This window comes from Formica exsecta, unplaced genomic scaffold (genome assembly GCF_003651465.1).
Source record: "Formica exsecta isolate Colony F162 unplaced genomic scaffold, ASM365146v1 scaffold98, whole genome shotgun sequence".
NCBI classification, from domain to species: Eukaryota; Metazoa; Arthropoda; class Insecta; order Hymenoptera; family Formicidae; genus Formica; species Formica exsecta.
In genome coordinates this window covers 1080242-1092651 of record NW_021853741.1, presented here as the reverse complement: position 1 = coordinate 1092651, position 12410 = coordinate 1080242, and the positions used below count along the sequence as shown (strand labels likewise).

The following is a 12410-nucleotide window of genomic DNA, read 5'->3' as shown; positions in this document are numbered from 1 at the left end:
GCTTTCAATTTACATTTACAAAAAAAAAAAAAAACGCATATGAGCTTCCTTTTATTGAAGCAGAGAGAAAAAGATATATATAAATATAATTAAAAAAAAAAAAAAAACATGATTTGCACATTGATATAGTAGATAGAGAACTGTGTTAATACATCGAACTTCATGTGGAAGAATGCATGAAAAAAATTCTCCTTAATAACACATTATCAATGTATGTACATGACATCGCTAATTACACGATTATGTAGAAAATTGAATCTTAACAGGTTGCCGTTTGCTAGATTTTCCGCTGGTTTTTACAGTTTCATCTAGGAAAAGGCGTTGATTGCTAGCGTGAACAATGGAACGAGGCGCGCGGATGTATCGCCCGCGTTTTCCCGGCGGATATTATACATAATTAGGAACGCGGGTACCGAGACCAGGGAGCAAACAATGGACGGCTCTTTTCGCATGCGACTAAATACGTCAGCGCCACGGTAATTGGCCGACAATTACCAACCGTAGAATCGCGGCGCAGCATTAAGATAGTATAGTCCAGTAGCACGCAAATATGGGAGCGAAACTTATCTCGCGTAATTTATTTCGACGATATCGCGTTATGCCGACGTCGACATCGGTATCGTTGCGGAAGCAGAGAAATGCGATGAGACAAGTGATAGCCGGGCCTGAAATGGTTCGCCGCCATGATCCTACTTTATTTCTTGTACGACATATGCTCAGGCGAAAATTGAGTTATAATAAAATGTGACAAAGCGTGATATGAAGATTGAATGTGTGAAATAAAATAGTAAATATCAATCTTAAATATTTAGTAATTATTACTAAATTATTTAATTTACTCAATTATGAACAAAATTTGAGATTTAGTAACTATTATTAAATATGGTAATAATTATCAAATATTCAATTAAAATTCACAACTAAATGTATTTGATAACTATTACCAATCAGTTTTTTCAGTGCAGTTGCTGAGAAATAATTATGATTCTGCAGTTGATTTTAACAATATTATATTGAAAGTTTCCTATGGGAAATATTTATTTTTATATAATACTTGTGGCTCGCGTTCTTAATTTTTTTTCAAAATCTTATCGATTATAATCATCTTTGTAACGTAATCATGCGCAGTACTTGATACTCGATATTATTATTACTTACTACGATCGTATTGATATTTCTCCTTGTCAAGAAATATCTCGACCCTTTTCTTCCTTGAGAAGAGACCTCCGTTGCGAACCCGCTCGGCTTCCCAAGGAAGTTGCTGTATCTCCGCAAGAAGATGGAACGCGACGGGCTCTTTTTTCGACGAGACCCTGACGCGGTGGCACTTTAACGGCACTTCAGCGTCGATACCGACAAGAAAGGCATACGAGGCGAGATCTACCGATGAGATACACACGAGAGACGCAGCGGGGAAGCGCGGCTTACCATCGCTCATCAAAGAGAGAGAGAGAGAGAAAGAGCCAAGAGAGGAGAAAGAAAAAAAAAATGCTATATCGTGGTATTTTATTCCTTTTGCAATAGCGTCTTCTCTATCCGACGCGGCGCGACCTAAGAAAAGAAGAGAGAAGAGTTGATAGAAAATTCTATTATTCTATTCTTATCATCGCGCTCACGCGTGGTGCTTGGTATCGACAGACAGATACATAATGCAACGTGAGTTTCCGAGCTTGCGCGCGCGAGCGCGTACCTACCGGATGCGGCCACCACTGAGCTTGCATACTGAGCACTAAGGCGGCCGTCTCTACGAAGCCCTCCTACAAAACGTGCTGACTCGTCGTGACGACTCGCTCGCCGACTTCTCGACGTTGGTCGAACGTGCCGTGCGACATTGATCGAAGAGAGGGTAGACTTGACATCTTTACGAACACCGACAGCGTCCGTACGCCGCGATTTCTGTACGAGATTTCTGTATGGGCTCTACGTAGGTAGGAAGATACATCTCGTCGCCTGACGTAGGAGGCCGATCGGAACAAGAATGTTCTTTCGGACTTATATTGAGTCTCTTCATCTGGGTTTGTTTTCTTTACAGAATGCTCTTACGTAAGTTCTATATATTTAATCAACATCCCTTCTCCACTTGTCGTAATTATAATCAAGGAGATGAGTGAATCAAGGAAGTGTTCATATCTATCCGCATCTTATTTTTAATATTTTAATCCACAAGTGGTTTGATTAATCGATTGAGCTCTTGTGTATTGATTTATGATTAAAAGTGATCAATCGTGTATGTAAATATATGTAGATGTCTTTAAATGAAAAGGATATATTATCTTTAATGCCTGCAAAATAATACATGAAAGTTTTTAATATTGAATTTATTATTTCACATGCATTATCATTTAAATAAGAACTGCAGGCAAATAACAATAATCATCACACATGAATTATTCTTCACACGCAAGATTTTTTATGTTTTGTAGAAAATTACGCGACGACTCGAATGGTAAAAAGTAGAATACGTGCCAATTGATTCAAGGATTTTATGATTAACGCAACTGATTTAAATCTAACTGGATCTAAATGCGCTGATATCCATTTAATAATGAAGAAATTGATACGCAATAAATAGAATAGTATTAAGAGAAATACGTGTTTTCTGTTTGACATTTTACAAATGATCTACACTTATCTTGATTGATAAAGTTTAGATTTAATTATATTTTGAGATTTAAATGTAGTAGTTGAAAATTAATTTACAGGTAAAATGGCAAACGCACTTGACATATACGAGAGGAAGCAAAGGTTTGACATACGTGCGAGGTTCGAATTCCCGTCGACGTGATGCGGAGGTATCGTTTTAATTAACGCTGCCATTCCCGGGTGCCGTGAGACTAATCCACCTTGTGCAAGAACAATGCATCAGGATCGACACGTGGCCACGATAACGAGCGAACGCGCGGACGGTATCTCGTACTCATGTCGAGATATGTCGTTGATTGCGCGTCGCGGGTGAATTTTTGCGCATGCGATTAAAAGACGATCAAAATTCAACGGAAACGAGCGTAGGCATCGCCCACGCGTTGCGTAACGCGTATTAATTAATTACTCGCGCACAAGTGTCTGAGCTGCGGGGCGGGGAAACGTCATGAAAACGTGACTTTTGCATCGAATCTTGGAGATTTACTTCGGTTGCTTGCGTAATCTTCGCTATATGCGCACTCATTGCATTGCATCGCGAGTGATTGCATATCGGATTGAAGAATATAAGAATAGAACAGAGATAACGTGTCATTACGGATGCTATTTTGTTGATGTATCGAGCACAATCTGTTTTTGCAAATATACCAAAAGATAATGAGGTTGTTGAAGAATAGATAAATAGACATAACTATACAGAATTTGAACACGCTAATTCAGCATATTTTTTATTTATTGAAAATAATTATTAGATTTGCTCTTGAGTACATTATATAATCATATTCATATAATGATAGAAAACATTTCGAAACTACATATTTAAAATTTTGTCTTTTTTATAAAATGTTTGTGATTAACATCTTATTTATGTCATTATATATCATTATTATATTTTATCATATTGCTAGATTTACACATTTCATAATCGATATTATCCAATTTTTAAATTTTATAATAAAAAATAAGTTTGCAATTAATATAAAAAGCTAAGCAAAAACATTTCAACATTGCTAATTTAGAAAACCAAAATAAAAAAATTTTCTTTTATTTTTTTTAATCCGATAAATGCAAATCATTATATAATTCCAAAAACTAGTACTCTTAATTTATATATCCATTAAATACAATAGATTCATTAACTCTTGGAATACCGTAAATTGAGTCAATAGTCGTATTTAGAACATTTTTCCGATCGTCTTGAGCTCGATTTATATTTGCACGTACTCTCGATTAACTCTTGAGTTATTTTCGGTGCATTTATCCAATTTTCTTAGAAGGAATGGAAATCCATTTAATGGAAAATTGTTTGCGTTTTCGATCGGCGCGTGTATTGTACATCCGATGCAAATGAGCGAGCTGCGATTTTTGCGACGCTGTGCTGCTCTCCCTGTCATGCAAGTTGTCCGTGAAAGCACAATGAGCCGACTGAGATCGCGCCACTTTGGGTCAAGACAATGCGACCATTTGCATGTGGCATTGCTCGCCTTAATTGCGGCCACGACGGTGGTGTGACCGACGAACTCATGACACGCACACATGGAGACGTAAGCCTTTTGCGAGCTGCCACGTGCTCTCCGCGAGACTCGTTTGCTCGTTGTTCAAGCATATTCATTTGTTAGTATGCAGATCCCACAACTAAAACCACCCTTTGAAATGCGCGCAATCGCTCATTAGAATCTGTATTATTAGGAAACTGTAAACATTTTTCAAACACATATGCTTTTTCCTAATTCTTTAAATCTGCGGAATTCGACATGTAAGAGAGATGATGGCAAAAAAGAGAAGCGATAAGAGAAAAAGAAGAGAGCTGAGTTTTATATTAATTTTATAAAGTAATCGTATATAAAAATCTTGAAAGATTCTAAACATATTTTAGAGAAGAAATATAGTTGATGTATAACTTATATGAATCTAAAACAAAAAATTGTTAAAAATTAATATAATTAGTTTTATTTAAAAATTGTTTTATTTAATTAAAACTTAGTATATTTTTGCGATGATTTTGTAGTATTAATATTATGATATTAATTCTCTAACATATAAAAATTATGATAAGATGAAATCAAAATTCTTAAATATTTAAGCATTTGTCTTTTATTTGATGTTTAATGGGTATGTGTAAAAGTGGCACTTTCGCGATCGTGTTCTAATTCCGCATTTGCACGGACGAAAATATCTGTCGAAATCGAAGTCGACGGATTATCGCGTTTGCACTTACGCTGGGTGCAATGTCCGACTTTCGCGATTTAAATTTAGCCGACAATGACATTTCGCTTTGCACAGTTTTCTATATTATAATCGCCAATACGTTCGTAGAATATTTATGCTTTATCATGCTTATTTTGCGCATAATAATAAAAAAATGTCACAGGCCTATGAAAAAAAATAATGGATTAATGATGAATCGGAAATTTATAAATCTGAAGATAATCACAAAAAAAGTAACGTTTGACAAGGAAAATACTTGACGAAATGAATTATACAATTGCACAATTAGATAGCCACACACTATCGTGAATCAAATATACGTGTAGCATAATAACGCGTTTCATTTGAAAATATTAATCACAATATCGAGTGGAAAGTTCTAAACGTGCAATTTGTTCACATGCCATGTGTGTCATGTGTAATGGAAAACTGCACGAAGGAAGCTTTAAATGCTTGCCCGCGAGGTATTATATTCAAGTATAGAGGAAAAATTATTAGACATTGCTGGAAAACGATATGACTCAAGGAAAAATCCCTTTGATAATTATTATTGCTATCTTATACAGTCTGTAGTAATTCGGCTTTTCTTTTGTTTCACACTCAATATAATTTATAAAATGATTCGTCCGAAGAATTACTCAACATTTTCTTATAAATCATCCGATTCAAATATTGCATGTCTTTGTACATATATATGTATATATATATATGTCTCGTTTTATAAGCCTCGCTCGTTGCGAGATAAGAATACAATTAAAAAATTGTTCAAGCATAAATCGCAGATAACTTTCTGCGATTATGTATCTTACTGTGACTCGTCTACTGATATTTCAAGCAGCTTCGTGACATTTGCAAAAATATAATTATTACAGAAGGTGTGTTTCTTATGCAAATGCAATAAAACATCTTTCCTATATCCTAAAAAAATATTTTGCATAAAATTATTTATAAATATGTATTAGATACGTGTATTAGAAATTGTTAATTTTTTAATAATTATGCTAGCATATATATTATATAATAGAAATGCGAAATTATATTGTGAAATTTTATAAATAATTGTGCAAAATCATTGTTGAAAAATCGATGTATAATACTTAATAACTAAATGCGAATTTCCTGAGAATCTGTTAGTTCAAAGACAAGAGGGCAAGAAAAAATATCTCTTCGCAGAAGATTCTAATCAAAAACACATTAACGAGCTTATGCTTTCGTTGACATCATCGTCCACTGGATTGTAGATCCGCAGCAATCTGGTTCAGAGATCGTATTAAATCAAACCCAAGACCGAACATCTGCAGAGCGTGATGCGAAGGTTGCGCAAAACGCACGCTCTCTTATCAACCGACATGGCAGATTGAGAGCATAAAAAATTAATCGCTGCGTTTCAGAAAATTCCGCAGCTGCATTCGAGCTACATAATTATTCGTGACTCAAGCAACTTATACTCATAATATTTAATCAAAAAATATCTTTTATCTGTATATATTCGATCAAAACTTTGGTAGCATAGTAGATTCTTCTCAGAATGATAGAAACATTTTATAATAGAATATTTTTATTTTCTTAAATTCTTATTGAAACAGTTTGGGTGTGTGGGTTTTCTCAAATCATTTCCTAATTTTCTAAAGAAAAAATCTAAAGTATGAAAGATCCTTTGACATCTCATTTTCATTTGTAGATAAGATTTAGAATTTTATACGCTGAAAATGTTATCTATCATTAAGAGAGTAATTATTCTATTAATTTCTGTTATTGAGAAATATCTCGGTTTTCTGAAGGGTCACATATTTTTTTTTTATACTTTAAAAATATTGATGCTCTTTTGCATTCACTCAATTCGATTGAAAAACATTCTTCCCAAAAATTGCCTTGTTGCATCGAAACCGTTAAAAGCTTTGAGAGCCACTGCTCAGGGTGATTGTTGGCTTTGCTTTTCTCCTCCTACCGTTTTTCTCCCCCTTTTTCCCCTCCTCCTCCTCCTCCTCCTCGCGATAGTATTACAGCTCACCCCGCGTGCGCCGTTGTATTTCATTGTTGTGAACGCATGCAAATTGCGATCCCAGTGCCGGGGCCGAGTATCAATTCTAACAGAATTAATTCGAGTGCAGTCATTGTTTTTTGTGCGTCACAAAAAACCCTCTATACGCGGGCAGCATCACGTTTTGCCCCGCTATGAACAATATCCGGTTCATACGAACGGTTGCGCACGTCGTCGAGCGTCTCGTGTATTCCTATGGTTGGTGAAATCCCGTTTGGAAATTGGACCGAACAGGCCGTGAATTCGATATAACGTCGGCAATCGATCATTTTATTGGTAATTATCGTCAACGTTTCGCCAGCGCGCGGCGCCAAAAAAAAAAAAAAAAAAAAAAAAAGGATTGAGTAATATAGCGTCGCTAATTCGCAGATCTGAATGCTCATGTTTCATTATGCGATTATCTTCCAGTGAATAATCTCGCTTTTAGTGACAAATAACCAAAATAGTGCGATCATCAGCAATGAAAAAATATAAAACATATCAATATTGTAAAATTGCATTTCTCTCTCTTTTTTTCTTCCCGCGCGATTGTTATTTATATAATGTGTTTAATATATAAAAATTTTGTAGATTAAAGAAAGAAAGTGAAGTGAACACACTTAATTATTAGGAAATTAATTTATGAAAATCTTACTTTATTCAGAAACGCTCTTAAGAAATAAAGTATATTATCAAGAAAATATTTTTATTGTTGAAATCTTTTTTTTTAGTCTAAAAGAGAATATATATAAAAAAAATTGACATATTATAATACAGTTTGTCTGATATTTATGTTACAGAAAGATGACTTTACAGCCGTCAGCTCGATATTACGTCAATATCTACCAGAAAAGGATACTCCATATATCTTGGACATCGACCTCGACTTCTTCAGTACTAAAAATCCTTTCAAAGATCTTCACGAACGCGTAAACCTCTACGATAAGTTGGCTCCATTGTTTACATATCAGAGAGCAGAATCAAATGATCCTGAGGTAAGTTTTTGTTTTAAATATATACAAAGATGGTGTGTGATCATGGTTAAAAGAGCCTAACGTTTATGTAAGAATAATTGAAAATGTATATAACACATACCCTCGAACGAAACTAATATATATAACTACTAAAATATAGTAAATAGTTAAGGCTAGCTAGTTACTTAGCTAGTTATAGCTAAGGACTTCAACATATACATATAATTCTAAAGTTTTTTTATTTACTTATCAATGATAAAGTTGCAACTCACATCTATAAGCATAAGACAATAATACCAAAATCTTATTATCCTTGCATTTTCTAGCAATATAAATTCTAATAATTTAATTATCTTATTTATTTTAATATATTTGGGGAATTAAATAATTTGCAAAATTAAGATAATTTAAGAAAATTGTAGGAAAAAATACAATTTCTTTTCTGGAGATTATTTAAGGTTAATTTGAGGGAAACGATTAACTCATTATTTATGACTGAATTAATTCTAATTAAATATTTCATACGACATATCGATATGGAGATCCTAATATCGTCTCTTACATGTGGGTTCCATGCTATATTCTGTAAGAACAGCTCTATATTATTAAACAAAATTAAGCATACGAGAGTATTATATCAGTCATTAAATATTCGATATCGCGAAAATCTGATTGAGAGGAAAACGAGGGGGATGGGAGGGGGCCCGAGAGATCGCGTAAATCACGACCGAATCCAAGAGCTTTAGAGAAGCGATGGAATTTTGCGAATTAGTGGACGGGGGAGAATTACCGGCAACGAGCGGAAGATTTGCGAATAATTAGGTGGACCGACAATGCCCGAGGTCCCGTGGCAGGCCGGTTACACAATGTGGCCTGCCACCAGCGGGATAATAGACAGAGAAGAACGACTCTATAGGGTTTTAGGATTCGATGGACATAATGGTACTGGCCTATTGTCTACGTAGCTGCAGACTGCCAACATCCGTCTCCAGGGTCGACCATGTCGGCTCATCTGCATACCAGCTTACAACCCTTCGGCCGTTTAGTCCCGAGCATCCCGAAAACGCTAATTTTGCCCCGACCACGTTATTCGTCAATAAATCTCGATCGCGTGTTGTTATTGTACTATGCGTTGCTTCGTTTGACAAGATAACTTTCCGGATTAATTGAAGGCAATATGACAATATGTTTTCAATTAATTTTTATACAACATTTTATCTATTATTATATAAAAAGATTCGCATTGGATTTTCTAATCGAAACAATTTTATTAGATATATTATTAAAAAATGGTGGCGATTGAATATTTTTTATAGCGCTATTTATATAAAGAGACATTAATCATTAAGAAATATCTAATCTTTCTTATTTTACGATCCTAGATTGCTCATAAATGTTGTGCGCGATATTGACGTTTATAGGAGATAAATATAGATTTATACTTGACTAACGGTAACACAGTGCAGGGTGCGCGAAATTTTTTCTATTATTATCAAACACAGAACAGACAGTCTTAGGGTATCCTTGATTCAAGCTCAGTGTAGGAATCACATCGATTCACCTATACCACTACATCGCGCTTTGTTAGTTATAATATAATATATAAATTTCTATTTCTTTTACAGTTTTTCTCGGAAGTTAAAAAAGATATTATTAATCATTTTCTGTAGGATTATATACATCAGCGATAATTTCTATAGATTATGATTTGCCACGATATATTGTAATTGTTAAATCAGCTGAATTCTGTGAATAGCTAGTCTCACAGGTTCAGTATATATTTACTTAATTACCAGATTATGATAATTAACGTCATGTGTTGAATATATAACAAATTCTTGCGGCGAAATGGAAATGTTAATTGCATCACTGTTTAGAGTGCAACAGTATGCCATTTGAATCCATAAATAAATTACAAGCAAGTTTGATTACAAGTTATACATATATTTATGTACAATATGTAATAAATATATGTTCTATATTTACGCCTTTTATAGTAAATTCTGATTTGCAACAAGAGTGACTGATTTATAAATTATCGCCGCACGAGAAGTTTAGTAAAAAAAAAATATTTTAATTTGTCAAAAAATTTGATTTTATTTTTACGTGTACATCTTTTTTTATATTTTCTTTTAATAATATAATCAATCGGGAATTTACACAAAAAATTCGTAACAAATATTCAATTAAAGTAACAAGGCTTTCTGAAATTGTTGAGTTTACAATCTTTCACACAAGTTTATGCTTTCTTCTTATATTATGTCATTTGCATAGCGTTTTTCATTGCGTCTTTCGAAATGCAACTTACAATCGATCTATGCAACAGTAAAACGGCTTCTGCATAGATTGAATAAATCCTATTTTGCATATCTCCAATTGTCGAAAAGGCTTTGATCCGGCGGGCAGATTATCCGCAATTTCTCACGGAGTTTCGTGTGCCGTGCATCCTGCATATCATTTAAAACGCATCGACTATCCTATATTCGAAATCGCTGATTTCAAGACCGAACAGTCTAAGTTCTTACCGTGGGATCTCGGCGAGACGCGTACCTTTGAACGTAGAACGCAGTCAAGCTTTGACGTCTGGAATTACCTACCGTTATGTTAATGTTGCGAATCGGGCCATTTAAATGCGTGCCGGTTAAATATTCGATGCTTCTCGATCTATATGTACCATGGCGGATAAGTCCAGTTCTTGCCTTTAGTACGATGATAATGCGATGCAAGAGAATGATGCAACTGGTTATGCAACCGTTGTCGTCTCGAATTCATTTTGGAGAATTTAGATATATTCACTTATCTTTTTCTTATCTTTCTCTTTATTATCTTTTTTTATTATTTTCTATTTTTGATGCCTTCCTCTGTCTTCTCAGATACGTAAAGTTGGAAAGAGATTTGAGTAATTATAGCAGTTTTTAAAAGCATCAGAAAAATAATCAATACGTTTGCTAAATTTGTATTATCTTACCAAGTTTTTATATTATATTATATAAATGTATATATAATTTGTGTGTATATATCAGACGCAGAGCCAATGATTTTGATTTAATGTATGCGGGTCAGACGGCGCTACCTGTCTTACCCTGAGAACTCGGCGGTGCATTGTGATTGTAATCGCCGGCTGCAGGTCACCCTGTAGCCTATCCGGGGTCAGGGTCATTCCTGAATTATTTAAATTACGCAACCCACATTCCATCTTCCAGGCTCGTACACATTCACCGCTCGCGCCACCATCCGCGATCTTTGTAAAGAATAATAATTACGAGGAAGAATGGAAAAATCGGCCCCTTGCGAGAAAGCAACCAACCGCGTGTAGTATCTACGATTACATCTATTAAACTTAAAATTTATTTTAATAATCGATATCGATTCTGAAGTATATAAAAAACGATAACCGTCAAGTGTAGGAATAATTTATAGTAGTAACGGATAATGTTCTAGAACTATTTTTTTTTTACTTATAGATTTTTTAATTTATTTAATTAAGATAAATTAAATTAAATTAAATCAAAGAAAACAAAATATAAGATGGAAATATAAATTGTTATAAATATATGAAACATTTTCGGACGCAAATTAGCAGTTAAAAATGTGACCAAATGCGTTCTGCGTGCCCCATTTGGTATTTTACATTTCGGCAAAATTATTTCGCGTATGATTCTTGAAAGCGCGGATGCTGGATTCGTTTTCTTCGTAAATTCATCGGCACGCACGAAGACTTGGGCGACGGTCCGTGGGGTGTATTTTGTGCGCGACTCCTTTCTCAGGATCTGCCACGCGATGTCCCACTGGGATCCCTACGAAAGATGAAATGACACGAGCGGGGGGTCCAGTATGCAAAGCGGAGCCCGTTTCCCGGCCGTTCCGAATATTGATGTCGAGTATGTAGATGAGCGTGAGAATGCAGCTCGTGCCGGATGGTGGCGCGAATAGGCGAACCGGAAGTAAGCCAGTTCCCCCACCCTTCTGGTAACTTCTGGCCGCCTTTGCGACGCATTCGTTCTTTCTCAGAAACTGCACTATCGTCAACGTCTTTTGCGAATGAGAACGAAGCACTGCAAGCGCAAAATTCAAAGTACTGTTGAAAATTTGACATAAACGAATCGTACTTTAATAGTACTTTAAAAAAAGCTTCGGTTCTGTATGAAATCATTTAAGATACTTTGACATTTACGGCTTTTATGTTATACTTTGACATTTACAGCTTTTTTATGTTACATTTTTCGACTGTATATAAATTGTTATAATATGCAGTTTATGTTACAAGTTATATAATCAAATAAAAATGTGTATTGTTTTTAACAATGCGTGAGGTTGACTCAAGCTAAATTGGCATTCGTGATTTCAAAAGCGGAAGCGAGCTATTCTGCCAGCATTTGCATCCAACTGGTTCTACCAATTTCAACTGAATTTATTGGATTGATCTTGTTGTTTGAGTAGAGTAACCACACAGAATACTCTCTGATAGAATAATGCATGGTTTACCAATATTTACATATATGCTATGTTATCGTAACCAACAGGTATAGAAGCAATGTTATTAAAATGTTGATCGATATATATATATA

The 12410-nt window shown here is 34.8% G+C and overlaps 2 protein-coding genes across 4 annotated transcripts in view; one reads left to right on the top strand and one right to left on the bottom strand.

Moving 5' to 3' along the window:
- Positions 1 to 7159, bottom strand: part of LOC115245436 — a 29119-nt gene extending 21960 nt beyond the window's left edge. For 2 of the 3 annotated variants that reach the window (XR_003885542.1, XM_029823749.1), the window contains exon 1: positions 1159 to 1869. Coding sequence is in view for 1 of the 3 variants with exons in the window: in XM_029823749.1 (XP_029679609.1) it covers positions 1159 to 1438 (280 nt within the window). In the remaining 2 variants the exon portion in view is untranslated. Of the gene's footprint in view, positions 1 to 1158; positions 1870 to 2756 lie in introns of those variants that run through there. The other variant, XR_003885543.1, reaches the window with a different exon arrangement.
- LOC115245434 (UPF0489 protein C5orf22 homolog) overlaps positions 1 to 12410 on the top strand; it is a 692512-nt gene that overhangs the window by 389739 nt on the left and 290363 nt on the right. Inside the window, exon 5 of the mRNA XM_029823748.1 lies at positions 7669 to 7863. Coding sequence (XP_029679608.1) covers positions 7669 to 7863 — 195 coding nt within the window. The remainder of the gene's footprint in view (positions 1 to 7668; positions 7864 to 12410) is intronic.